The following is a 27,756-nucleotide window of genomic DNA, read 5'->3' as shown; positions in this document are numbered from 1 at the left end:
TTATCGTTTTCCAGTGCATATAGGTATACCTGTCAAGCTACTGTAGCTTCTTCCACTTCCTCTTTTCTGCCAAGCACCATCAAAAGAAACTGTTATTGAAGGTCCATTTAAATGATCATCTTCATCTCTAAAAATATATTATTATCCATTATATATATTATTGACTGTTAGGAGATGCCTGAATTTCGTTTGATTTTTTCATAATACTGAACCCATTGACACTACAAGATTTAATTTTAGATGTGCACCATTTGCAATGATTTATTTTTTCAGAAATACATATTCTAAAAGTTGGTTAATTACTAACTAGATGCATCACTATCCCAAGTTATGGGTAGGGTTAGCGCCTTCAAACTTGTTTAACCCCGTCACCTTCTGTATGTGCCTGTCCCAAGTCAGGAGCCTGTAATTCAGTGGTTGTCGTTTGTTGATTATCATATTTGTTTTTCGTCTTTTTTTTTGTACATAAATCAGGCCGTAAGTTTTTCTCGTTTGAATTGTTTTACAGTATATCGGGGCCTTTTAAAGCCGACTATGCGATATGGGTTTTGCTCATTATTGAAGGCCGTACGGTCAAATAGTTGTTAATTTCTTTGTCATTAAGTCTCTTGTGGAGAGTTGTCTCATTGCATGGCAATCATACCACATCTTATTTTTTTATAAATATAAAATTTTGACTTACCTGCTTAAATCTATTTCTTCTTGTAGAGCTTTCTGACAAGACATTTCAGCACACTTTTCTATGGTTTTGCCGATTTCTCTTTCTCTTATCTTTAAATTCTTAACTGCTATTGGGGGGATGTTAATGTCAGCAAGGAAATTGACTGTCTGGTGTGGACACATTCCTGCATTTAAATAGGCTAAACAAAGAAATTTGTTTCATAAATATCCGATTTATGTAATAAAATTTAAGTTTATTGGAAAAACATTTTAATAAAATTTTCGTACTTCAGAAATACGTATCGCAAAAATAAAACCTCTAATTCTAAATTCTAATTGCAACATTTGTATACAGTTTTTACTGAAATCGCAATAACTAGTGACACAATTTTGCCCATTTCAAAATAAATTAATTAATGCACGCACAAATTTCTGAATTTTCAGTATACTATTTGAACTTTGCTAATCATTTTCGTTTTGAAGCGGCAGTAAAGCTGAGGGTAATTTTCGTGTAGCGTATTTTTAATTTTTCCTTCGCGTATTTTCACGCTTGAAACTCATTATTCACAATGTTCCTTTCATATTGACTAAAAAGCAACGTGTAAACTTTTTTTTTATAATTTTTCGTTCATTTTGAAAGACCATTTTACTTCCCGTTTGTCCGTGCACAAGGTCCCATCCCGATTTCGATTCGCATTCAATTTTCTTTCCTTTTCTCTTGCTTACCCTTCTGAAGTAATTTCCGACAATACCTTTCGCAAATTTCATGTCACGCAGCAATTTAAAACTCTTGTTCAATATTTTTATTAAAAATTATTTGTTTTAATCCTTTATTTTTCACACTCGGTACTAGCACTTTCCACTTCTATTTATAGACCATATTGCGGACGTGAAAGAAAGCACTGTAAACAAACGGGTTTTTTTTTTGGATAAACATCAAAATGTTTATATTTATGTGAGAAAGTGATTATCTAACACGAATATCAAATCAAGAATATCATTAAGCATATACAAGTGTATTTCCTCTTTTTTGTCGAAGTTGAATATCTCTTAGTGTTGACAGTTGTTTTGAGAAGCGAATTTATTTCTTTGTATGCAACTGTAAGTGTAAGTCTTCGACTATAGGCTATTTGCTATGGAATTTCAATAAATAAAATGAAAATAAAAAAGTCAACGTTATAGTGTGAGCTTTAATTTGTTATTGTGTGTATATGCAAGTGTTTGTAATATTCTTACCCATACTACATTTTGTATTCACGTCCCATATCAACATTCCCTTTTTTGAAGTCTCTGATCTGTGCCGTTTATCAGTGTTTATTAAGTTTGTGAAGGGACAGCTGCCACAAGGTATATACAAAATACTTCCGATACCGTATCTTTGTTCTTTTAAACAGTTGTGTAGAAACAATGGTGCATAGCAGTTCTTGCAAGCTTTAAGTTGGTCAGCTAGTAAACCCAACTCAACCACTCTTCGACCATCACGCCATGCCAAATTACTTTCATTTTCTTGAGAGGGCAGCAATGTTTCACTCGGACAAGACATTTCATTTACAATTACTACACTTTTTGTTATATTTTGATGAGAAGCATTCAATACTTTTCCACCGAATTGACCATTTTTCCGACGAAGCGGAATATCTTTCGACATCTTGAAAATAATTGTCTGGTGTAAGGGAGATAACTCTCATAACAATGAACGCAAATTTTCCCGTTTTGTTTTGAACATTTTTGCTGTTTCCATAGAAACGGCAACCATCTTGGAAATGCCATATCCCGATTGTAAATCTGGACATGCTGGTTAACATGATGGTATAGTTCCCTTACACATTGGTTCATGTAATTCCGAGATATAATCTGGACAAAAAAAAAATGGAAGAAAAAACTAGAATTGCTATTGCAAGTAATAGCGGAGGATGTCACCCCGTTCTTGACATTGCCACAGTAGCAGCAACAATTTTGAAAATTAACCAAAGTCAAATGGCACATCTATACATGCCAGAACTTCCATGCCGTTGAATCTCCCCTCCCGTGAAAGAAAAAAAAGCAATTAGAGTGGGTGGCGCATATTCGCCGTGGACACATTTTCGCCGTTTTTGCAATTTTTTCTGTAAATTTCGTGTGCCTTTACCTATTACTTGTCTAAATAGATGCTAAACGCTGTTTGTAATGTTCGAACTGTTGATATTCCTCTTTACCCTATTTCCAATGTTATTCGCACATATCAAGAAATACGCAGGTGTTTTTGAACGATTTTGGCAATTATGTAAGATTTATATGGCACGCATGCGCAGTCATAAAGTAAATATTAGTTAGGAAAATCGTATAGGAATGGCCTCTCAAGCTAATTCATGTAATTGCAAACAATTGTTTTTTTTATAATATACAAGGATAATGAGGATGGTCCATTGCGGCGAAAAACTTTCTTTTATTTTGTTGATGTGCATATGGACCAATGATGGACTTAAAGAGCATAAATCATTTATCATTCTAATATCACGTCCTTGTTACGCCTTGGAAACAAAGCCGTGTTCTAATAATTAGCACAAAATATGTTTGACACCTGCGCACAAATTTACTGTTTATATTTTCGTTATTTTCATTGTTATTCTAATAAAGTATATATATTTTAGCAGCTTACATAAATTTTTATTATGTATTGTTTATCAAACAACACATATTTACCCTGCTTTTAGTTTTTAAAGTAATTAAATATGAAAATGTAATGTACAGACTCCATTGGGAGGAAACGAGAACAGCCAAACATTTTTAAGGTATTTTCGTGCGCTTCGACCTATAAAAATACTGTATTTGCCCTATTAGAATCGACATAACGCTCAGTGTAAGATATAGACATATATAATGACTACCCATGTTAAAATGAGCATAGAGCATGACATGAAGGAATTATTTTTTAAGTTATATTTTTTTATTGCATTTATCCCTCTATAAACTTTTCATAATCGTCTTCGACTTTTTACTTCGGTTTTAAGCGCGGAAACCAAAACCAGGTCGGACGGACGGGTGGTCAAAGGTAACACTTAAGAGTCACTTAATGCCGCCTCCGGTGGGTGGGGGCATAAACAGAAACAATTATGATTGCGGAGTATCGAGTACCAACACGTTAATTTCTGAATACTGTGTACCATTCCTTTGAGTACAGAATACTCTTTTTTCCATGTACCTGGAATATCACGTGCCAAAAGGGGGCATCCCTCATACACACAACAACAAAAAAAACGCGCCGATTTTAATAATGTACCTTTGACTGCCAGGCATCGGCTTTGGCCGATGTGCAGCATCAATGACGTAATCTTGACGTCATAGACTCTGAGCAGCGCTGAAGGAAACATGGCTGCAATTGAACCTAATCCATGGTTCCGGGTTCTCCCACCAGAGCCAATGAATGACCCACTGTTTAATAGAGCACCCACTGGACCCATTAATATGCCGCCCAGAGATGCCGCGCCAATAGCTTACTTTTATTTGCTGTTTTCTATTGACCTTATCAAAGAGTTTGTCAAACAAACAAACAGGTTGGTTAAATAATCTTTTCTGAGTTAGTTTATAGTTACTAGACGTATCTTTCATAGCCATATTGCAATTTTTTACCATCAATATAGAACCAACGCGCCGTTGAAATGTTAATGACACAGTCAATAAAATAATCAACAAAGTCATACAATTTAAGTCTTTGTGATTACAAGTTGTTTCATTTTATGACATTGTTCTTTCTAAAACATAATTTAGAAATTTTTTGAACACTTTTATATCCACCTGCTGAAATGGTATGTGTAGACCGGTCAAGATAATAGAAAGACAGCCTAACACGACTGTTTGTTCGTTCAGCTAAATAAAGAGTAATGAACATTATGTTTTTCTGTGGTTGCGTTGCAGCTTGCTCAGATACAGAGGAAGCGCCCCAATGACAGGATATAAAATATCACAAAAGCACGTGTAACTCAAAAGAAACGGTTATTCGGGCAGTATACGAAAACAAAACATTAAAAAGAACGGATATAAGTTACTGGCACGAAGACATCAACAAATCACCAAATACAAAAACAAATGAAGAAAATAAAAATAACCCCACTTAATCACCACCACCAAAAAATATACATTTATAAAGTAATATGGTCGTTCCCTTAAAAAAATAGATATTTACATAAAAGATTCTACGACTTTATATAATAAATGTATATGATTATTTTTGAATTTTTTTGTAGATATGCAAAGAATCTTTGTAATGAAACCATTCGCCAAACCAGTCGATTTTCGAGAAAAATGCAGTGGCAGATGGAGGGTAAACTAACCATACCTGAGTTTAAGGGATTCCTTGCCGTTTTTTATAACATGGGCTTAATTAGGAAAGTATCATTTCAAGAATATTGGAATAAGCACAGTCCATCACAGTCTACACCCTGGTTCCGTTGTATGTTTAGTCGAAACCGATTCCAAAACATGTTAAAATTTTTGCACCTGGTGGACACCAAAAACTCCCTAAGCGTAATGATCCAGCTTACAAACCATCTCAAAGGTTCAAACCGTTACTTGATTTCGTTAACAGGAACTTTTTACGGTATTATAATCCCCGCAGAGAACTTGCTGTAGATGAATCCCTTGTTGGTACAAAAGGAAAGACAAGTATGTTACAGTATATACCAAGTAAACGTTCAAGGTTTGGCGTTAAATTCTGGATGTTGGTCGAGTCCGTCACCGGGTATGTTTTACAGATGGATGTATATCACGGGAAACGTTTCGATCCCACTCCTGCTGGAACATTACAAGGAACAAATGTAGTAATAAATTTAATGAAGAATTCGCATCTTCTTGGGAAAGGCTTTGATGTTTTCGCCGATAGCTTTTTTGCTTCACTTAATTCAGCTAACAAATTATTGAGAGAACGTACGTATCTCACAGGCACAATGAGAACTAATAGACCTATGCCACAGATGATAAAAAATGCACGTCCGCAGGCAGGGAATGCTGTTTACGCTAAACAAAGACAAATAATGCTTTGCCGTTTCCGCGACCACAACAGAAAAAAACCCGTCACATTGGTGTCTACTTACTACAATGCTATTGATACACTAAACGGTAAACCTAGGATCATAGGCGCGTATAATACATTTATGGGCTGTGTCGACCTTAGCGACCAATTGATTGGCGCATATAATGATCACAGGAAATGCAGTAAAGTATGGAAAAAAATTATATATCACATATTTCACCGCATTATGTTAAACGCGTATATTCTATACAGTCATAACACCTCATTACCGGTTATGTCCCGACTTCAGTTCAGCCAATCGGTAATAGAAAGTTTAGCGTCCGCTCATTTGACACACAGACATGGTAACGTGAATCGGCAAGCAAGAGTGAAAAAACTTGACGGTCGAAAAGAACGAGATTGTGTCGTTTGTTCCGACAGAAAGCGAAATATAAGAAAAAGATCAAGAACCTCTTGTGTGCACTGTACCAGAGGACTACATGCAGCTTGCCTTCAGAGGCACGAATGTTAATCAGAAATTGTTAATATTGTATTATATAATTACATTTGTCTGGTGTCTTTTATTGTCCAAAGTGCCTCAGTATGTGGTACACATTTACGAGAGATTTTAAACATTTACACAAATTAAAAATGTACCTTCTTTCACAATTCGCATTATATTTCGGCGGCAGATATTTTTTAATATTTATAAATTCACCACGAAAAAAACATTTTTGTTTTAATGTCCTTTCAGTCAGGATTCTACTTCGTCAAAATTATCTCCCCATTACGCCACCTAATTTTTATAATCGTAAAAATGGAAGCCATTGTAGTGATGACGCCCTGTCAATTTAGCTCTTGAAAACCGATAAATTTATCCACATAATATCAATACGATCCTTATATGCCAGTTGTATTTTAAAAGACAAATGTATCTACTAGCTTTAGAGCATCATTTAATGTACTTTTATGCATTTGTTCAACTTTAAAAAAATTATTGTCTGATCGGTTGTCAGGGGGAATTTTCGAAAGTTCAAAAATATTTTAAAAAATTCTAATTGAGTATTTCGTGGAAGGGCAGACTAAAAATATTCCGAGGTTGAAGAATGATTACCGTAGATAACAAACACAAAAACTTTTTTTTTGAAGTTATGCATTTTTAAGACCCAACAGAAAAGTTTGTCGTCAAGTACTTTTAGTAAAAATTTGTTATTCGTACAAACCTACTCTGTTTTTATGACTCATTAGAAAGGTATTTCACTTGACCTATATATTTCACCTTTTAGTACAGTAATTTTTTTATATTATTTTATCAACCTACAGCCTAAATATATAAATTTGAGAGCGATAAATCAACAAAGCAGACAGCTGTGTGGTGTCATCAAAACGAGCAATCCTATGCAGGTACCATGCACAATAGCGTGACGTTATCAATTGTTGTAAAGGTTGCCATGGCGCTGTTTAAAAACGTACGACGCCGGGCCGATTCTTGGCAGTCAAAGGTAAAGCGTTTTCCAATATATTGGCAGTCAAAGGGTTAATTAAAATAGGTAACGAATGGCTGATCGCTGATCATACAATACATGCATTAGACATGTATTTTATCTTGTATAATTTAATTACAAGTTTATCGATTGATTTTGAACAGCTAATGTGTGTATTTAAACAGGTGGGACGCACGTGTTTGTTAATTGTTACTCAATTCAGTTTTCATTTATTTAAAGCAGATTGATGACGATTCTCTTTTCAAAGCACGACTTTTGTATAGAGTAAAAGCATGTTTAATGATATTCTCTTCTAGCATATTCTAGAAGATGTTAGCATAACAGATTTGTATTTGATCGTATGCACATACACTTGATTACAGAACTTTGACTCCAATTTACGAGGAGTTTTTATGCATTTTTGAAGTTTCACATCGTTGCTGTTTCCATGGCAACGGTGGCAATGTTGAAAATTTACAAAATTTTAAAGACAGATGACATTTTAATAACATTTAACCGGGTTTGATCTTTAAATTTGCAAGAAAATGTTACTTTGACGTTTTATCCCATATGGGTCAATATTACACTTTTAGCCTTATCTCCATGGTAATAGCAGCAATCTTAAACATTCCAACGGCAATTAATTCTACAGTTCATACTATTGTTACGGCGGTAGGTTTGAAGGTAATATCTGTAACGGTTGATTAACTATGAATTAAGGATTAATTTTCATTTTTTTCCATATCTGGACTGTTCCCATGGAAACGGTGGCCATTTCGAAAGTTCTAAAGATGGATGGCACACTTTCGAATGACGAGTCATATTTCCTGAAAGTTTCATTAAATTTGGACAACTTTTCGGTTTTTAACATTTTTGCCGTTTCCATGGTAACGGCGGCCATCTTGAAAATTCCAAACCCTAAGTGCACATCTGCACATGAGGATTGTCATTATGGTGCAGTTTTATCAATGTTTGTCAAGTCATCTCCGAGAACTAAGCTGGACGAAAAAATGTGGAATATAAAACCGTAGAATAACAATATGTCCCCCATTTTCCAAATTGGTGACATATTAATAAGACGAAAAAGAAACGTAGAATAACAATATGTCACCCCAACTCCGTTGAGGGAGTCATAATAACAATAATTTTAAATTAAGATGTGTTGTTAAATTATGTACTCTGTATAAAGATTTATATTCATGTGGTTATGTTACAGTATTTATATACAAGGTTTTGGTACACATCTCAGTTCAATAGTAGTTAGTGTGTTACTATTGCAGTACGGTATTTTTTTTTTATTTTATGTTTTTGGTAAAAAAAAAATTATACATTGATTTGCTATTCCCCGCAGATGACAATGAACCTGTTTTTCCATCTTGATCATGTGTTTTTTACTTTCACTGAATGTTTGCCTTCAACGGCAACATGTATGATGGCATAGGTGAATGTTTTCCGATTAGAACGTTAGATCAGAAAATGATAATTAAGACGGAAAACATTGTTAATTTAACACTCTGTATTTTTGTGGATAGTCAATGTCAGTGAAGCTTTCTTAAAAAAACAAACAAAAACAAATCATCCTTGGCTTTCATTTTTTAACTTCGGAAATGTTAAAAAACCTAAATATCACAAGACTGCAATGACAACAACTAAACAAAAGCCTCGTAGGTTGAAACAGCTAAATGGAGATTTAATATACATGTTCAGTTCCTAACCTGCTGCAATCCAAATCTTAAATAAAGTTAAATAAAAGATTTCTAATAAAAGCGTACATATCTTGACGTTACTAATCTTTCTGAACGTTTCGGCCTATTGCACTTAAGCGTGACGGAAAGGAGCATATACTGCATGAATTGTTTGCTCGTTGAATGCAAATATTTTGCTGCAATAGATTATATTTATAAACTAACCCAGTTTGCTATTTTAATCTTAACAGTGATTTAATGTTATATGATTTTATTGACATCAACCATTTTAGGGAAAATTAGTCCAGTTACTTCCTATCAAATGCACCGATCTTTGCTTTTTCGTTTCACTTAATCCATACATGAAAATGTGTTACGGTGAGCAGAGTAACGGTGTCTTATAGCAACATTTTTGTTTCATAAAATTAAATATACATGTGTGTGTATCTGCATTAACTATTATATTATCCATTTGATGTGGCTCCGTACTTATACATCCCGTCATTGTGTTATTGTGCTATGGTAAATTTTTGTATTCTTGTCTTTCGTTTTTGCTAATGTGCTTTGTCTATATGCCTTTTTGTGTTTGTTTGTTGACATATTTGTTTATTTTTATAGTGATTATTAATAAGATTATAACACAATGTTGACTGCTGTACTCCTATTTTTGACATTTTTACCTATTATGTCTGTTTGTTTTGCTCGCACATCGTTGTCAATATAATGGAATTTTATGCGACTGTCATGCAAGTGAGAGGTTTAGCTAGCTATAAAACCAGGTTTAATCCATCATTTTCTACATAAGAAAATGCTTGTACCAAATTCGGAATATGACAGTTGTTATCCATTCGTTTGATGTGTTTGAGCTTTTTATTTTGCCATTTGCTTAGGGACTTGCCGTTTAAAATTTTCCTCGGAGTTCGGTATTTTTGTTATTTTACTTTATACTCACTAATATATTATCATTATATTTGCCTGATTTTCAGTAAAGCTGTCGGTAATAGTATGTGTTAAGCCCGTCAATAAATGTCATGTTCACTTGAGTGGATGAAGCCTTTTGGAATTGAAAGAAATTGTCTTCGGTTTTATGTTGAAGTTTTAATAATGGAAAGTTTGAGATAAGGTTTATAATGGTTTGGTTTTAACTTTAAAAGTATAACAACAAACATAATGATGATTTTAGCTTTGACGGATAAAGTACCCTCCACCGAAGATGTGGTACACAACCCTTCAATCCGTGAACTATCTCCAATCTTGGATACTATTTTACATACAATCAATGCCAAACACGCCGTTGTTCAGAATATTTAGAATATTTTATGTGTTCACAAATATCTTTTTTTAAAGTTTATTATATAATTTTTGTTGTCTTCCTTAAAATTGATATTTGCACATGCAGAATTCATCGAAAAGATATGTAAACACTAAACGTGAACAAAACATTCGGAATAATATTTGCAATGTAAAGGACAATTTTATTATGACGGATACTGCTACTGAATTCTAGTAAGCTAGTCGGAGGGTGTCCCGTTTTCCACATTTCTGTTTGTAAAACAGGTCAGGACCACTAAATTTCCAGACGTCTGTAAATATTTGCATAGTAATTTCCCAAATAAAAGGTACACATGGCATGGTAAAACTGACCAACCGACCCAATGAACGATAATGCATTGTAGGCTACTGTGAGTTTACTACCACTCAAAACACGTGGAATAAGTGGGAAAACTGTCACTTTATATAGTGTCTCGGACTCTCATAATAGATACTTTTGTTCAGCCAATGTATTATATGTAAAATATATAACATAATCTTCAATTTGCATGCTCAGATTAAAACTGAAAAAAAAGATTATATACTGGCTACACGATTCGACTTTATTTTAAAAAATCATTGTAAAAGTAGTTGAACAGGTTTTGACTATTGTTATGCATTACACCTTTGCATTAATTTCACGTGAAACAGTGAAATTTCCAATGAATTGACCACTGTCCAGTATAAAAATCATTTGAGCTTTTTGAAAGTTGCCAAAACGGAGGAAGGAATGGGTAAAATGCCTCTTTATATGTATGCTCTTGGATTTTTGTATCCTGTATAATGCCATTCCAAAAACATTGCTGCTTCAAAACACAAAGAAAATGGCACTGAAATACTGATTAAATTCAAGCATGTCGCCGTTGTGGCATTACAGGCTGCCCGGCAATGTGGATGTGACGACAGACGCAGACTTATCTGCACTGGATATGTTAACTTTTTATCAGGACCTGATATAAAAGTAAATACATAATATTCAGTATTCTCAAAAAATTGTGTAATAAAAAGTGGAGACGGTAAGTAGCTCTACATATTAAGTATACTTTTGTCCATCAATGAAGTCTGCTTGTTGCTAATTTTATCATAAAATATACCTAAGAGATATTTTTTTATCGCTCGGCTGCAATGTTCACAAAAATTGTCATATTTTACGTCTTTGTCCGTTGAAAATATAAAAAAATCCAATATCTACAGTAGAAGAAAATGAACTTTGCAAAGACAAAAACAAAACGAAACTACAGCTTCTTGCAATGATTCAAGAAAATATTGCTTCATTACCTTCAAAACAAAGGGAACAGTTTTAGAAAGAAAAAAATCCCAAAAAGTGAAATATGCCAAAAAATCAATTCTTATAGATTTATTTAACAATGTCAGACAAGAATTACGAAATGTCTTGAACAGTTTCCGCACGTAGATGACCTGTTGCATGGCCAAATTTCTGTCCCTATCTAATATCCCCATTTTCAGGTGACAGACGTTCATCCCGGATCGTCTCTATTACAGGACCAATCTATTGTACTTATTGTTAATTTGTTCTCGTCCTGAACATGCATGAAATATTTGCCACTAAACGTTAAGCAACCAACAATCAATTAATCAATCAATATTGTGAACGAATATCTGAAATCCTCGTTCAATCACCAATAATATTAATGGCTATATTTAGGGTATTTCAAACACTGGTTTCTTCACATAGAAACAACTATTCGTTAATCTGAACATGGAACGAATACTTAATATCACGGACTATAACTGTAAATACAAAAGATGAAAAACTTAGCGAAATTGTTTATCCCGCAATGCATGAACAAATGTGTTGTATTTCAGTAAATAACACGTCTTCTCGGTTGGTCGTTAACACGTTGTAGTCAATCATGCATTGTTACTTATTTAGGTGATTGGTCAAAAACTCAGGTAAAAAAAAAGCGTCATACGTAAATAAACAGTTGTATTTCCAAGGACATTAGTGTTTTGTATCATTTACTTTTTCTCTAATGAGGTCCCTCTTGTCCCTTTCTTTTTCCTTCTTCTCGCCAGTCATAAGATTCTCACTATTGTCCTGTGATTTATCATTAGCTGGTTTTGATGATTTTTTATTCTATTTTTCCATACTAAGGTATCTTGCGATGTCAGGAATATACGTGTATTTGTACTTTCATTTCTGTAAATATTGATCTATAATGAAATGTTGCTCCTTGTACATGTTGTAAGATTCCAACTATATTTAGATACAGGTATTTCGGAATGACGAACATAACAAATACAAATTTCCTTTTCCAATATCTATTTATATACTTGCTTATATATATACTATTCTTCGATTGATGTAAAACCGATCAACGTTTACAAACCATGGGTATTACCTGATAAAGGATTGCTAAACTGCCATTTCACTTCAACTTTATATGGCCTTTTAACTTCATTGATTCGAGCGTCACTGGTGAGTCTTTGGTAGACGAAACGCCAGTCTGGCGTACACATTTTTAACCTTGATATAAATGATGAGTTTATAGATGAATGAAAGCAAATATGTAGAATACGTCAATGAAACAATAATATGCAACCCAAAGATGAAAATATAATACATCTAACAACATGCATTCTTTATCTCAATACAAAAGGCTAAGCCCGTAATCCCCCCTTTTTTGATGATTTCCTGTCGTCTACAGGTTTTTCATCTTCGGTCCTAAATGTATTTTATTAATATAAATAAGAATATCTGGTATGAGTGCCAATGAGACAACTCTCCGTCCAAGTCACAATGTATAAAAAGTTCACAATTATAGGTCAGAGAACGGTCTTCATTAATGTTAGCTTTTTAAAAATTTCTCGTAAAGTACAGCAAGGAGTCATATTTAATTGAACTATATGCACTGAACAGATTCATATGTTTGCAGTTATTAAAAAAAGAAGTATCAAATACTAATAGACACAAAATAATAATTAACGATGAACGAAAGACATCATCATGATCGAAATTTAAAGAGTCAAAAAACAAAAGGCCACACAAAAACTAAGGAGAGGAAAAGCTAACCGTTTAATATTAAATTTATAAAGCCCGATGAAATCCGAAATTGGTTTTATAATATGTCAAGTTCTAAATATCCCCATTAACAAAAATAACAATAAGACTCTAAAATATCAAAAATCATCATAATTTCTCCAAATTCCAAATTACCACGAACTCCAAAAACACATAGAAACATCTTAAGAGAACCATCTGAATATAGGTGAGAAATAAAAATTATATCGTATAAAATCTCAACCCTCCCCTTTTTTTGTTATGTCCGAGTTTGACTGCTAAATAAGTGTGACATTCAGTCATATCGTGTATATCCGTGATCGGCAGGTGTTTTGTGACTAGTTGTAATTTTGGGGAGAGGGTTTGGAAAAAAATTCAACAAGACTGAGATAGTTTTCTTTTTTTTTTTCTCATTAATTTTACACTTATATGATACATTTCCATTATAGTTATATATATATAATCTATGATTTCCTATTCATTTTACTTTATACTCAGTTTTGTCAGAAATAAATTACAACATAGTCACACAGCTAATTTCTCTTACTTGTATCTTCCCTTTTTTCAAAATAGTTTTTTCTACTTGTATTTCTTGGTCTGGATGAAAATCAAATGTGAAATTTCCAGAATGAGGCCGAAATGTTTCAATGTTTGAAGGCCGTACTTTGACCTATAATTGTAAACTTTTTATACATTGACTTGGATGGAGAATTGTCTCATTGGCACTCTTCTCATTTATAGTAATGTACATATACGCATGTATTCTAATATTTATTTACATTATCATCATTACTATGTGGCGGAATTTTTTTATTTTGGCATTGTACATGTAGAAGGTCTTGATTTTTTTCAGGCTGTTAGTCTTTTCACTTAATTCGTTGGATGTGCACAGATAAATATTTTTGTCCGAGACATTATTTATTTATTAACTGTAATTAGCTTGGAACTAACCTTCAGTACTCTAAGGCCGCTACTTTGTGTTTCTGTTTTTATGTCAGGTGTTTTTTGTTCTGTGGATCGCGCAAATCTGACGAGTTCAGCCAATTTAAGTGGTTTTCACAGTTGAATTCTCTTTTTGTGCTGTTATACCACTGTTCCTTGTTAATGTAGGTTGTTTGCGAACAAACACGTTTAACACCACCCTTTTTTATCTGCCTGTCTCAAATCTAAATCTTCTATATAATGGCCGATCGGACACAAAGGCCGGAAATGATGCGATATCCTTCTATTAGAGCTAGACAGGGCATACCAATACGGAATGCTATTTATTTCTATTCGTTCTATCTGTGTCAGTCTTTGGGTAAACATAGACAGTCTATAATGAAATCAAAAGCACAAAGACAACATGATATGTATATTTATTGAAGTTCAAAAAGTTAACATGTTCATCAAATATTTACGAGAAAAATAAACGAGTCATTCGCAAAAACCAAATTGAAATCATTTGTGGTTACCCGTGTAACATAATATCCAGGTACAGTTCACCTTTAATTATTATTCTTTCTGAGGTAAAGCTTTTTTAATAATATTCTTTATTTCGGCATATAGTTACAATAAATCCTTTCGAAACAAGCGTTCCATTGTCTTAAAGTTAGTTCAGTTGTTTATAAAAGTTAATGTTCAATCCGTCAATCAATGGTATGCTCACGAAACTTTCAAAAAGGAATTCTTTACAGGTTGATTGCTAGTCTTAATTACTTAATCATGGTCTAAATGTTTTCACCATTTTAGTATCATCTTGCCCTCATAAAGTTATACATTTTTATAAAATCTTTCGTTAGAAGATCAATGTAACCGTGCTCATTTACAACACATTTAGTCAAAACAGCATTTTTCAAAAGGGAATTACAATATTACCTATTCACAATCTAACTTCTGTTTTGTTTTAGTACTCTGTCAGTAAATGTTTTGTAATTAAATATGTGTGTATTCGTTTATTCTAATTATTTGAAGAAAAAATCGTCGTTATGCCTAAACGACTTATAATACCACCGAAGAACCATCTCATTTTTATTAACAGTAACATATTAATATTGTCAATTTAAATAGTAAAATAGTTAGGAATGGAAGTAAGAGAGAAAAAAATTCTTCCAACTTAAGACACAGCTGAAGCTGAATGCAGCTGTGATACAATATTACTCTGTTACACAATTTAAAGAATTACATCGGCCGAAAAAAAGAGCAATTTAACAAAATAATAATTGAATGCATATTTCTAAATTTTCACCCTACATATATGCAAAATCATAAATGAGTTCTTCGGATATTGCATTTTTGAGATTTCATTCTTATCTTGTTTTTTTTGGGTTTTTTTTTGTGCAAATCTCATCTAGTTTAATCTGATTTTTAACTGTAACTTAGTTAGACGAATATACTGATATCTGAATAAACGAAAACATATGAAATTATGCACAGAAGTAACATATATACCACCTGCTTATACAAATTATGCATCACTGTAAATTGTTAGACTTAATACATAATATTTTAAAGTATATCGTGAAAAGTTATTGTCTATTTTAGTTACATTGTAGAATTCTACGAGTTTTCAAAATATATTAAATATTAATTTCATGTCAACGCTTTTGATAGGTTTATATTACAAAATCTTAATATATGGTATAATGAAAATGAAAAGCATGAGCTATATTTTATCGAAAATGATTTTCATGCGTCAAGTTTCATCTGGTACACCAAATTAAAATATCAAAATATCCGTTAAATCTGCATGTATATGTTACTGTGAATTTTTTTAATCAGGGATTATGTAGAATCCCTGATTTTTCAGCGATTTTGCATAGTCACTAAAATCATTATTGATTATATATAGTCCCTGAAAATGACCAGTGAATTTACAAAATTACTGAAAATATTAAGAATGATTTTACAAATTCCCTGAAATGATTTCAAGGATTTTCAATAATAAAAAGATCTTTTGTATGATAAGAATAATTCATATTAATGTATTACCCATTTATGGTTTGAGTGGACAATTTCATTCCCTGTCCATTTATCAAATCTTATCAAGGTGAACAGTTTTTCTGGTGATTCTATTTAACTCTTTAACCATGATAATTCATCAACAAAAATGTATTTAAAACATTTAAATAGAACAAGGAATTCAAACTAAGAAAAGAAATGCAACTAAAGGTAAAGAGACAAAAACAGAACCAATGCTTGACAGATTGAACACAATTGTGGAGGAGCCAACATTGGATGTAATGTTATAATACTGATTCCGCATGTTGATAGTGGAAAAGGAAACCCCAAAAATGTAATGGTCATTGTTCATAAAAGGAATGAAAATGATAATTGCTGGCTACCAACCATGAAATTTTTCTCAGATAATTCACAAGGAATCAAGGTGCCTGATTGGCCTTTTTATCACCTTCAGATATTTCTGATGAACAATTTAGTTCTCTTAAACTTGCAGCAAAATCAAAAATCAAGAATGGTATGTGTAGGTTAAATTTTAGTTTTTTTGTTTTTTTGTTGTTGCAAAAATATACAACCACAAACGTCCGAGCAAATTTTCAATAGTAGTGGGTCTGGATGAGTTTTACAAAATAATAAAAAATAATGTGCAAAAAAGTAAAATAAAGGGCTAAAAAAGAAAAGAGAAAAAAAAACATAAAAGAAAAAGAGTAGAGAATAACGGGGTGTTGAAATATACAGAAAAGAGAATATTGGGCAAAATAAATAAGGAATAGAGAAAAATTATCTAAAATTAAAGAATAAAGAAATGAGGGACAATGATACCCTTATCTGGTCCCTTATAGTAGATGTCATCCAAAGAAATGAGGGACAATGATACCCTTGTCTGGTCCCTTATAGTAGATGTCATCCAAAGAAATGAGGGACAATGATACCCTTGTCTGGTCCCTTATAGTAGATGTCATCCAAAGAAATGAGGGACAATGAGACCCTTATCTGGTCCCTTATAGTAGATGTCATCCAAAGAAATGAGGGACAATGATACCCTTATCTGGTCCCTTATAGTAGATGTCATCCAAAGAAATGAGGGACAATGATACCCTTATCTGGTACCTTATAGTAGATGTCATCCAAAGAAATGAGGGACAATGATACCCTTATCTGGTCCCTTATAGTAGATGTCATCCAAAGAAATGAGGGACAATGATACCTTTATCTGGTCCCTTATAGTAGATGTCATCCAAAGAAATGAGGGACAATGATACCCTTGTCTGGTCCCTTATAGTAGATGTCATCCAAAGAAATGAGGGACAATGATACCCTTGTCTGGTCCTTTATAGTAGATGTCATCCAAAGAAATGAGGGACAATGAGACCCTTGTCTGGTCCCTTATAGTAGATGTCATCCAAAGAAATGAGGGGCAATGAGACCCTTATCTGGTCCCTTATAGTAGATGTCATCCAAAGAAATGAGGGACAATGAGACCCTTATCTGGTCCCTTATAGTAGATGTCATCCAAAGAAATGAGGGACAATGAGACCCTTGTCTGGTCCCTTATAGTAGATGTCATCCAAAGAAATGAGGGACAATGAGACCCTTGTCTGGTCCCTTATAGTAGATGTCATCCAAAGAAATGAGGGACAATGCAAAGAAATGAGGGACAATGATACCCTTATCTGGTCCCTTATAGTAGATGTCATCCAAAGAAATGAGGGACAATGATACCCTTATCTGGTCCCTTATAGTAGATGTCATCCAAAGAAATGAGGGACAATGAGATCCTTATCTGGTCCCTTATAGTAGATGTCATCCAAATTTACAATGTCATTAATAAAAATGAATGATTTGTATAACAATGTTATGCTTAAAATTTTAATATCAATTTTATGATGTTTAAATAAGATTTCATAGAATAAATTATTTTACTTTTATTTCATTGTCTCTTCATTCCAGTTATTATGTATATATGAAAGAGGTAATATGATAGTCGGCCACTGCTTATAAATCTCCAATGGTGTATCAGTACATTGTGTCACCATGGTATTTAAAGTACTAGTAAGTCTTTATCTTTTATATTGTCTCAAGTTTTGAAATAACTGATTACTTGAATTTCTATCCCATTTCTCCTCCTGAAACAATGTGCCAAGAATCATCTCGGAAATCTTACATCGATGATTGATTGAAACACCTTGATTGATTGAAACACCTTGATTGATTTGCAGATTTTATATTGTCATATACGATTTATTGAGTTTAGTCTTCCTTGCCACAAATAATCATGAGCTATGAATGTTTATGGAAGTCACAGAATTCATCTTCGGCAGTTATTCTTCTTCTCGTGGTTGTCTAAATATTTGAAATGTTTTACATGATTCAGGAGGAATGTTGGACTAAATTATCACAGTACACATGTTTGATTTCTTATTTATTTAATTCAAATTCTTAGTTAAGGCGTGATCGTCATGAGAATTCTGCTCAAACCGATGCTAGTAGTCGTCTTAAAATTGCAGTTAGGTGGTAGGTTTTTTGCATCGTGCCTCATTTGTGACTTTGAGATTAAAACAGCAGTAAAATCGCTGTTTTTTTTTGTTTTTTTTTTTTTGCTTTTTGTGGTTTTTGTTGTGCATATACTGATATTGTGTCATGATACCCCATACCCTTTCTTTTCTATTTAATATATAAGAACGGAAGCATTGAGGCCTGACATTCCAGCAGCAGTCGTACCGTACCGATCCAATGGTAGTTAAATGAACTCATAATGCCGATTTAAGTCCGCACGATAAATGACCTTTTTATTACATAGTTCAAGGCAAATGCATATGTCATAGTTTTAAGAAAATTGAGTTTAAGGTTTGACAGATTATCAAAAATTGGTTTGTCATTATCTATGAATTTGTAAAATATGAGATCCAATTAATTTGATGATTAATCAAAAGCTATTTTAATTAATCATAATTAATATCATAATACAATATGAAGTTGATCTTTCTGCATACTTTGAATTTAAATGGTTAAATATGTGAAACATGCAGAAAGTTCTTTTTTGATCTACAAAAACCAGCATCATGGGATGTTACATTTTCATTAACCCTAGCCTTTTTGTTTTTTTGCTGAAACGAAATTCTGTTTTCTATTTGGTTACACAGTTTTACTGTTTATTTATTTGTCTGGCAAATTTCATTTTCCATCCAAAAACAAAATGATTATAAAGATATGAGTTATGGTTTATGTTTCTAACTGGTCTATTGAACGTTGTATTTCAGATGGTTAGATGTGTGATCGAAAGTTTCGAATATAACCTGTATGTATAACTACACAGTCCTGTCTTGAAACAGACAAGGAACTGATAAACTTGGACTTATGAAATGATTGTTACGATTGTTTGTTTTCATTGATTTTGTCTAAAAAGTGTGTCACTAACAGAAAAATTATAATAGTCTGCAAAGCAGTGTTCATATTAAATGTTCATGTTCATGTTAGCCCTTTTTGGAGTTCACGCGATAGCCTCAGTCTTTATTTGTTACTTTGTCTCTTCTTAATCGACTTACAAAATTTCCACATTTTTTTACTACAATCGCTTTGATGAAGCAATAATGTTTGTTTAAATTGTAGATGCTATGTCTTTTAACAGCAAAAAGGCAATCAAAGATCATTACGTTGAAAGGTTCGTTGCAGTAATACATGTTCAACAAGTCTTATGAGAGGCAAATTAAGCTGTTCAGTTGTTTAAGTACCAAAAGATGAAGTGGTTAAACATTGATAATAAAACCTCAAACCAGGTATGCAATATTCGATATAAGTGTTGGTTCACAAAATGTCAATAATGGTAATCTCAATGCAACATGAAACAAATTTGGATTTGAAAATAATTATTTCAGAAAAATGTTCGTTTACATATATTTGATTTATTCATGATTAAATGGATTTACTGTTTGTTGGGTTTGTTTTTTCCGATGTCGTCCTAACGACGTACAAAAAGTTATTGTGTAATCATTTGTTTTGTCTTTGCGTTTTCCCAAATTAAACAGCACCTATAAATGTGTAAACGGGAGATATTTCTGAAAAACGTCAAATAAATAAACATCAGCTATGCTTTAGTGGTCCGTAACTTTATAGGAAGTTCGATATTTAACAGTCGAAATATTTTTGGAAGGAGTAGTTTGGACACAGTGACATTCTTATCAGCCATTCATCGATGTGATCAAACGTATGAAATATTGCCTGTCCATCTGAGATAAGCATTGTTGAACAAATATAGATAAGCAACCCATAGATCAAACTACTGAAATGAGGATTGTTACATTACTTTGCATTGCATTAGGTATGTTTATTATTCTATTACATAAAAGTATGGTAGGTAATGGTCATATATGAAATATTTATGTTTTAGGTTTAGTACAAAAAAACGAATCGTTATGTTAGTAACAGATTTATATTGTTGTTGTTAAAGTGATTTCTCTGGAAAAAGTGTGAACACCGTAAGAAATGAACAGTTGGTCTCTTATTGTTCTGGTTCTAGTTCTGGTTATATAATGGACTATGTTTATAAATTATGTAATATGTTCTAATGAGGCTGACGTCTTTTATTTCCTTTGCTCAATTATTGTTAATCCTGTTGGTATCCCGACTATGCAGGGTTTAATGTTTGATTTATTTATACGACAGGTATCCAATAAAGACACAAAGGGTGGGGTCTCCAGAGCTAGAAATTAAAGAAACAACAGACACGGCTTCCTCGGCATCATGTTTAGACTTATACCTCAAATTTGACATAAGCGGCCATCTCAGTACCAGAATCTATGACAAACAAGACGATTATAAATTTTGAAATTATCAATTTCCTTCACCTTAGTAGCAATATACCAACTTCACCTGCATATGGAATATACATTTCCCAACTCATTCGATATTCAAGAGCTTGCAGCTGCTACTCAGACTTTATAAAACGTCACCAGTGTCTGAGCATAAAGTTGATAACCCAGGGTTATGTCAAAGAACGTCTCGTCCTATTTTTAAAAAAAATTCATGGAAGATACCAAGACCTTGTTGATAAATATTCCATATCAACTTCACAATAATACATGGTGGTCTGGAAGTATAGATTCAAGGTACTGACGTTGTTTATCATCTTCTGATTTAACCCACCTTATTTTGTGATTGTATCAAGTCAGGTTTCTGGACTATTTGTTTTTCGGTGTTATTGTCTTTTTTAGTAATTTTAGTAGTGTGTGGCTAGTTGTACTGTTCAATATAAATTTTTTTTTTTTTTTATAATTTCCTGTTATCTTTTGTGTTATTTGTACGCAACTGTCAATGTTTAAAATCAAATTGGCTTCTTGTTATCTTTTTGTCATTGTTGTTTTGCAATTATTTTGTAATTGTGGTAGTTTTTTTATTTCTTTTTACATAAGTTGTAGTAAATCACTTTAAACCTAACTTGTGTTTTGGTTTTTTTTTCTATTTTTTTACAAAGTGTGGTGAAGATGTAATTTTTCGTTCTATTTTGTTTACTACAGGCTTAGTTTGTTCCATTTGCCCTCCAGAATGGCAAAAACACGATAGCAGTTGTTATTTCTTCAGTAAAGAAGTCCTATCATGGGATGGTGCACAGGTAAGACTAAAATAATATAATGAGTTCCTTACGGATTGGATAAGATAGGCTTTAACAAATCATGATCGGAAAAAGTGTTTAGGATCAAATTTACATGGGGAGTACCATTATATATCTCATAATGAAAAACAAAATTCTACTAGGCAACTTAAAAGTAAAATAACAAAAATAACGAACTTCATGGAAAATTTAAAACAGAAGGTCCTTTATCAAATGGCAAAAAGCTCAAACAATTCAAACGAATGGAAAACAACTGTCATGTTCCTGAATTGGTGCAGGCATTTCTTTATGCATAAAATTGATTCCTCGTTTAATAGGTCTACATAACTGTAACAGTTTCCATAAAACTAATGGCGGGGTGCTCCGGAAGATAAAGCCAATTTTGCTCCGCATTTAGCATTATATAGAAAATAAATCATTATCTTAACTGGTTTTCTCTAAATTTTTCGAGAAACATAAGGAAAATAAAACGAAAGAGATACGAAGTAGTATAAAATAAAGGCAACAGTAGTATACCGCTGTTCGAAACTCATAAATCGATAGAGATAAAAACAAATCCGGGTTACAAACTAAAACTGAGGGAAACGCATCAAATATAAGAGGAGAACAACGACACAACAAAAACACAACATTAAAATGTAACACACACAGAAACGAACTATAATATAACAATGGCCATTTTCCTGACTTAGTACAGGACATAAAAGAAACTTAGTATTATCGTTATCTTTTATGATTTTCTAATTTACAACTACTGGGTTAAACATCCAATTTAGCAGCTTTACATAGTTGAAGCTGATTTGGTAATACCAACTCGTTTTAATATGGATATAATAACTAGATCTAACACGTCATGTCGTAAAGATATTTGAGCCTCGTGAGCAGTTATCTTGCGTCACATCTTAAAGTTTTGTTGATTTGGAGAAACTGGTATTTTGTTTTGTTTGATTATTTCATAATTTCTTTTATTCTTGGGACGATTTAGAACCGGACAAATTTGTCTTATTTTTTAGGCTAGTGACTGCATGTTTATGTCTAGATGCTTTTAATTATTTGTTTTTATGGGGTCTGTATCGTTGACGTATACCTTTTTTATATTCATATTGAATATTCGAATTCAACTTTGAAGAGTCCTAACACATTAACGATTCAATGATAATTTTTATACATATCCATATAATCAAAAGGTTATTCGGCGCAAAACATTATTGTTGAATACAGTTTTTACACAATATAGCAATTTTTGCATTTTTTGTGTACAATATAGCATTAAAGGACTCTTTAATCAAAGGATTTGATTGGTAGTTGTATCTGAAAGACAAACAAAAGTTTGACTTCCAACCGAAACTTGGTTTTAGCCTGGAACGTCCTTCTTATTTGTTTTTTTCGATAACTAGTTACAGTTTGCTAGAATCTACCAAACTTGCGGTTTTGAGCCATTGTTTTTGGCATTTATAATTTTGGTCCAAGTTCAGTAATACAAAGTACATACTTTTTGAAAATGGCACTGGTATGAAATTAATTCATGGATAAACGGTCCTATCTCTTTTTGTTTAGTTTTAATATTTAAACTATATCTGTTATTGTATTTAGGATTATTGCCAAGAATTCGGAGGTTACTTGACTGAAATAACAAACAGAGAGGAAAACAGTTACATAGAACAAATGTCAAAACAGAGCTATCACCCACACCGTACAGCACAAGGGGAATACATATATGGTAAACATTCTTTTATATATGTGCAAGTTTTTAAATAAGAACATGGAGAATGAATATGGTGCAGTCATTACGTTTTTCAAAGATTTGCTACCACGATGGTTACATAAATATAAAACTTTAATCGTTTTATTTTCATGCATGTAGTAAATATAAAAAAATAAGGAGATGTGGTATGAATTCCAATGAGACAAATATCCACCAAAGTTCAAATGAAGTGAATGTAAGCAGTTATAGGCAACCGAACGGCCTTTGACAATCAGAAAACCCATACCGTATAGTAAGCATATTTTCTGACATTTCAGGAATCCTTGAGGTTTTGATTCACTGCCATTGCGTATATTCAAAATGTTTTTTTTTATTTCTATTTTCACCCGGTCCCCGTGTTGATCATAGTTTCTTATGTTATAACACTTACGGTGCCAATTTTACTGCACCAGATACGCATATTGACAATAAATGAATCAGTGATGCTAGAATCCAAAATATCTCAGAATCCAATAATGCTGAAAAAAATTGAAGAACCGTGAAAATCTAAGATATAACTGCAAAATTAATTTGTCTTCCAATAAAGGCTACTGGACCGGAGGGAAAGAAGACCTGACACATGGATATTGGTATTGGGGTGGTAGTAGACAAAAGTTCACGTATACTGACTGGGCTCTCGGTGAACCAAATAATAGAGGAGAAAACTGCATGCATATAAATTCTAATGAGGGATTCAAATGGAATGATTATATTTGCAAACAGAATGAATATTTTATTTGCGAGAAGAGGTAAGAAATGAGTTTCATTCTTTAACTTTCAATTTCAAACCCAACGAAACCATCGGTATAAGAAAATTCAACATCTATAAGGTTGTCAGATGTAACAATCGACGTTTCTTTAAAAAAATGTTCTATATTTACAAATAGGAAATGTAACACTATTATAATTATCTTTTTTTTTATTATTATTATTAATATTATTATTATTATTATTATTTACCACTATTCTATTCAATCGGCATGTTATTATTACCTAAAATATATTTGACAGACCAGTTTGTGTTTAAGAGGTAGTAAGGACTGAATATCATGGCTGTTTGAAATTAAGCTTAAAAACTCATCAAAATACCAGGAGAATAATTATGAACTCAGACAGTATATAAAGACTCATCAGTGACGTTTGAATTAAAACAATTGGAAGGCCTTACAAATCAAATACGAAGCTGAATAGCATTAAAACAAAAAAATCCGGAAAAAAAATTGTGCCACGTAAGGATAAGGCAATCTTTACCTGGGAAAAGAGAAAATATTTCATAAACAATAAATTTACAAGAAAAAAAATAACACAATAGTGCTGACCACTGGTCTAATGATACCCTCGGGATGAAACGTTTACCAATACAGAGAAAATATTGAAAGGCGTATTTTACTAAATAAAATGATCAGTTAAAATTTTGATTATATTGATTATATTGCTTCGATTTCTGAAGACGTATGGACTAAAGAGGCGGATTTACATCTATGACTTTTATTCGAAAAATAAAATACACGGTGTATATGCTTGAACAGTCAACAATGTTAGAACAAACAACCACTACAAGGTGTATCAAATCTAGAGATCACCACACGGTATACAATCAGGAACACTCACATGTCCGAAAAACATCTCTTTTAAACATTTAATTTCTTGTTTCATATATTTGCATGAACTACAACACTCGTATTTATTTTTCAGTCAGTCAAGTTCAGGCCAAAGTGTAGTAGGATAAATTGATACTATTGTAAAAATTGTGAAACTCGTATGTTTAAGCATTGAAATTAAAGATATCATCGGGGTATTGTATTTTTCAATACCTCTTGAAAATATGTATTCGGCACCACTGCCGAAGAAACCCTTAAGAGAAAGATAATTAATAAAGTCCCCGACTGTACAGTTTGTCCAGTTTTCTGTGAATGAGAACTGTCATGAAATTTCGCAGTTAACAGAATTTATATATTTTTTTAAATATTAATATCATTTTATCCGGGAATCATCCTGGCTTTTATCCAAATAGTTTCAGTGGTAGTAATATTTTTTAATGAAAAACAATATGCATTTGATGAAAGGTCAAACGCAGGAAGTTAACTTTGATATCTAATCTTCGTACAGAAATGATAAATAAAAGTACGAATAACGTGCAAATTTCATGTACGTACAAAACAGAAGATAATGGTTTTGGATCTTTTATTTGGCATTCTAAATCAGTATTATTAGATTAGAAAATAACGTTAGAATATATGACGTAACCAACGAAGAGTAATACAATTATACGAAAAATGATACAGACAGCTAACAAATTATTGGTAACATTTTCACTTTAAGGGGGTACCCAACACTTTGACTAAAATAGATTTGGCCCGTTTTTTTTATGAATATTTTAACAAACAAAATATTCACAGTAACCTGTTGACAAAGATATAAAAATTTCAAGAAATTTGAACCACACAATTTGCAGGAATAATTTCATTGAATGTATAGCTGTTTGAAAACACTGATTTTGATCATTGAGAATCTTGATGTCTCTTTACTAATAGTATGTGATTGAAACGTTCAGCTGTTTTTTAAAGAGATAACTACCTTAGTTGTTCTGTATCCCCTTTAGTTTATTTTCTGAAAAAAATAGTTTTCAGTACTGAAGCTTAACAAAGAGTTTACAGATGTTATCATTTACATCAGTTGGTCTCTGATGGAGAGTTGTCTTATTGGCAATAATACCACCTCCTCTTTTTGTGATTTTGAGAGTTTCGAATGGTATATTCATTATAACAAGTAAAAGCAGAAGCTGCGAAACAATGAATTAAAAAATCATAATATAAAAATAACTTCAAACCAATAAGCATTTTCTTCTCACCCAAAATATGATAAATAATAATTGCATTACATATTCATTAGTTTGTTTCGATATTTACTCTGCATACTGGACACGCAGCTTTCCTCTGAAAAAATGTTCTTTAAGACATAATTCTTAAAATCTAGTTTACTTAATGCTGGAAATTTCAATTTAAATTAATGCAGGGAATTGTATATTAACTTAAAGCAGGGAATTGTAAGTTAACCTAATACGTTAAGTTAACACATGGAATTGTAAGTCAAGTTAATGTAGGAAAATGCTATTTAATGATAGTAACGGAAAAAGTCAGTCTATAGTCTATGGTCGAATTGTTATCTTGAATGTCGTAGATTTCCCCAACAAAACCTTAGAAGTCTATTTTGGCAACCCAATTGATGCATAAATGAAAATTAAAAAAAAATGCAGAATACATGCTAAATTACCACGAAAAATATATGATACTCTTTTCCCAATATTCAAAAACATTTAAGTTCAACTAAGGTTCCAACTCATTCAGGCAAAGTTGAGCATAGACGACTTTTGCTATTTTTTTAAGTTCCTTTTTGGTCATATACCTCTTCACATGTTTGAGTACGTAAAGATCGTTGGCTTGCAAGTTTTGAATTTGAGCATTCCTGATGAAGGTAAACCAAGAAATTTATAAAGTGTAATTTTCATTTAATAGATTAAGTCACTACAATTTAATGTAACTGAATTATTTCCTCACTAACGATGCTGAACTCCGACAAGTTTTGTTTAGGTACACGCACATGCTGTTTAGGCATTAGATTGATTCAGTCCGACACCTCGAGCTCAGCCTTTGTCGTGTATTAGGTTTTGACCTAAATGTTACAACTTTTACTACGTCTAAGATTTAATTCAATATACATAATTATATTTATTTTACAGTCATTTTCTAAACTCAGGCATTTTTAATGCAATTGATAAAATGCATAAACTTGACAGGCATTATATTATGTGACTAAAAATACTAAATCATTTTGTAAAATGACAGAATTAAAAAGGAATCAACAAATTGTCTGTTCATGTTAAGGTAATTTTTAGATAATGATATCATTGAGATACATGACCACAGAGGCAAATCACAATATCTTGAAATAGTGATTTTAATGGTTCAGTAAAATTAAGTTTATTCTTCAGATACAAGCAGGGAAATCTGAAATGTTCATAATTAGCTGTCACGGTGAAACTACAGAATTATGTTCATTTTTTAATGATGGCAAAAGGGCAACATGTTTTTACTATAAAACAAACTTTATAAACAAAAAAGAAAATCTAGATTCAAAACAGAAGTGTGTCATCGGGGCCATTTATAGCTTGCTGTTCGGTGTGAGATAAGACTCCGTGTTAAAGGCCGTACTTTGCCCTATAATTTTTTACTTTTTATACATTGTGACTTGGATGGAGAGTTGTCTCATTAGCACTCATACCACATCTTCTTATTTACATAGAAAGGTCTGGATGGAT

At 32.4% G+C, this 27,756-nt stretch overlaps 1 protein-coding gene and 1 pseudogene across 1 annotated transcript; one reads left to right on the top strand and one right to left on the bottom strand.

Moving 5' to 3' along the window:
• On the bottom strand, positions 1-2,281 carry LOC127728864 (uncharacterized). Its single transcript, XM_052236456.1, has 3 exons — positions 1,897-2,281; positions 683-860; positions 1-127 (listed from the first exon to the last, which is right to left on the bottom strand). The coding sequence occupies exons 1-3, from the start codon at positions 2,201-2,203 to the stop codon at positions 1-3; spliced, it is 612 nt and encodes a 203-aa protein (XP_052092416.1). The 5' UTR covers positions 2,204-2,281.
• Positions 2,282-4,941: 2,660 nt separating this feature from the next.
• On the top strand, positions 4,942-27,204 carry LOC127728863 (piggyBac transposable element-derived protein 4-like; annotated as a pseudogene).
• The last annotated feature ends 552 nt before the right edge of the window (positions 27,205-27,756 follow it).

Source organism: Mytilus californianus, unplaced genomic scaffold (assembly GCF_021869535.1).
Source record: "Mytilus californianus isolate M0D057914Y unplaced genomic scaffold, xbMytCali1.0.p SCAF_2, whole genome shotgun sequence".
Taxonomy (NCBI): Eukaryota; Metazoa; Mollusca; class Bivalvia; order Mytilida; family Mytilidae; genus Mytilus; species Mytilus californianus.
Note: the sequence above shows the minus strand (reverse complement) of the source record. Positions and strands in the feature narration are given on the sequence as shown.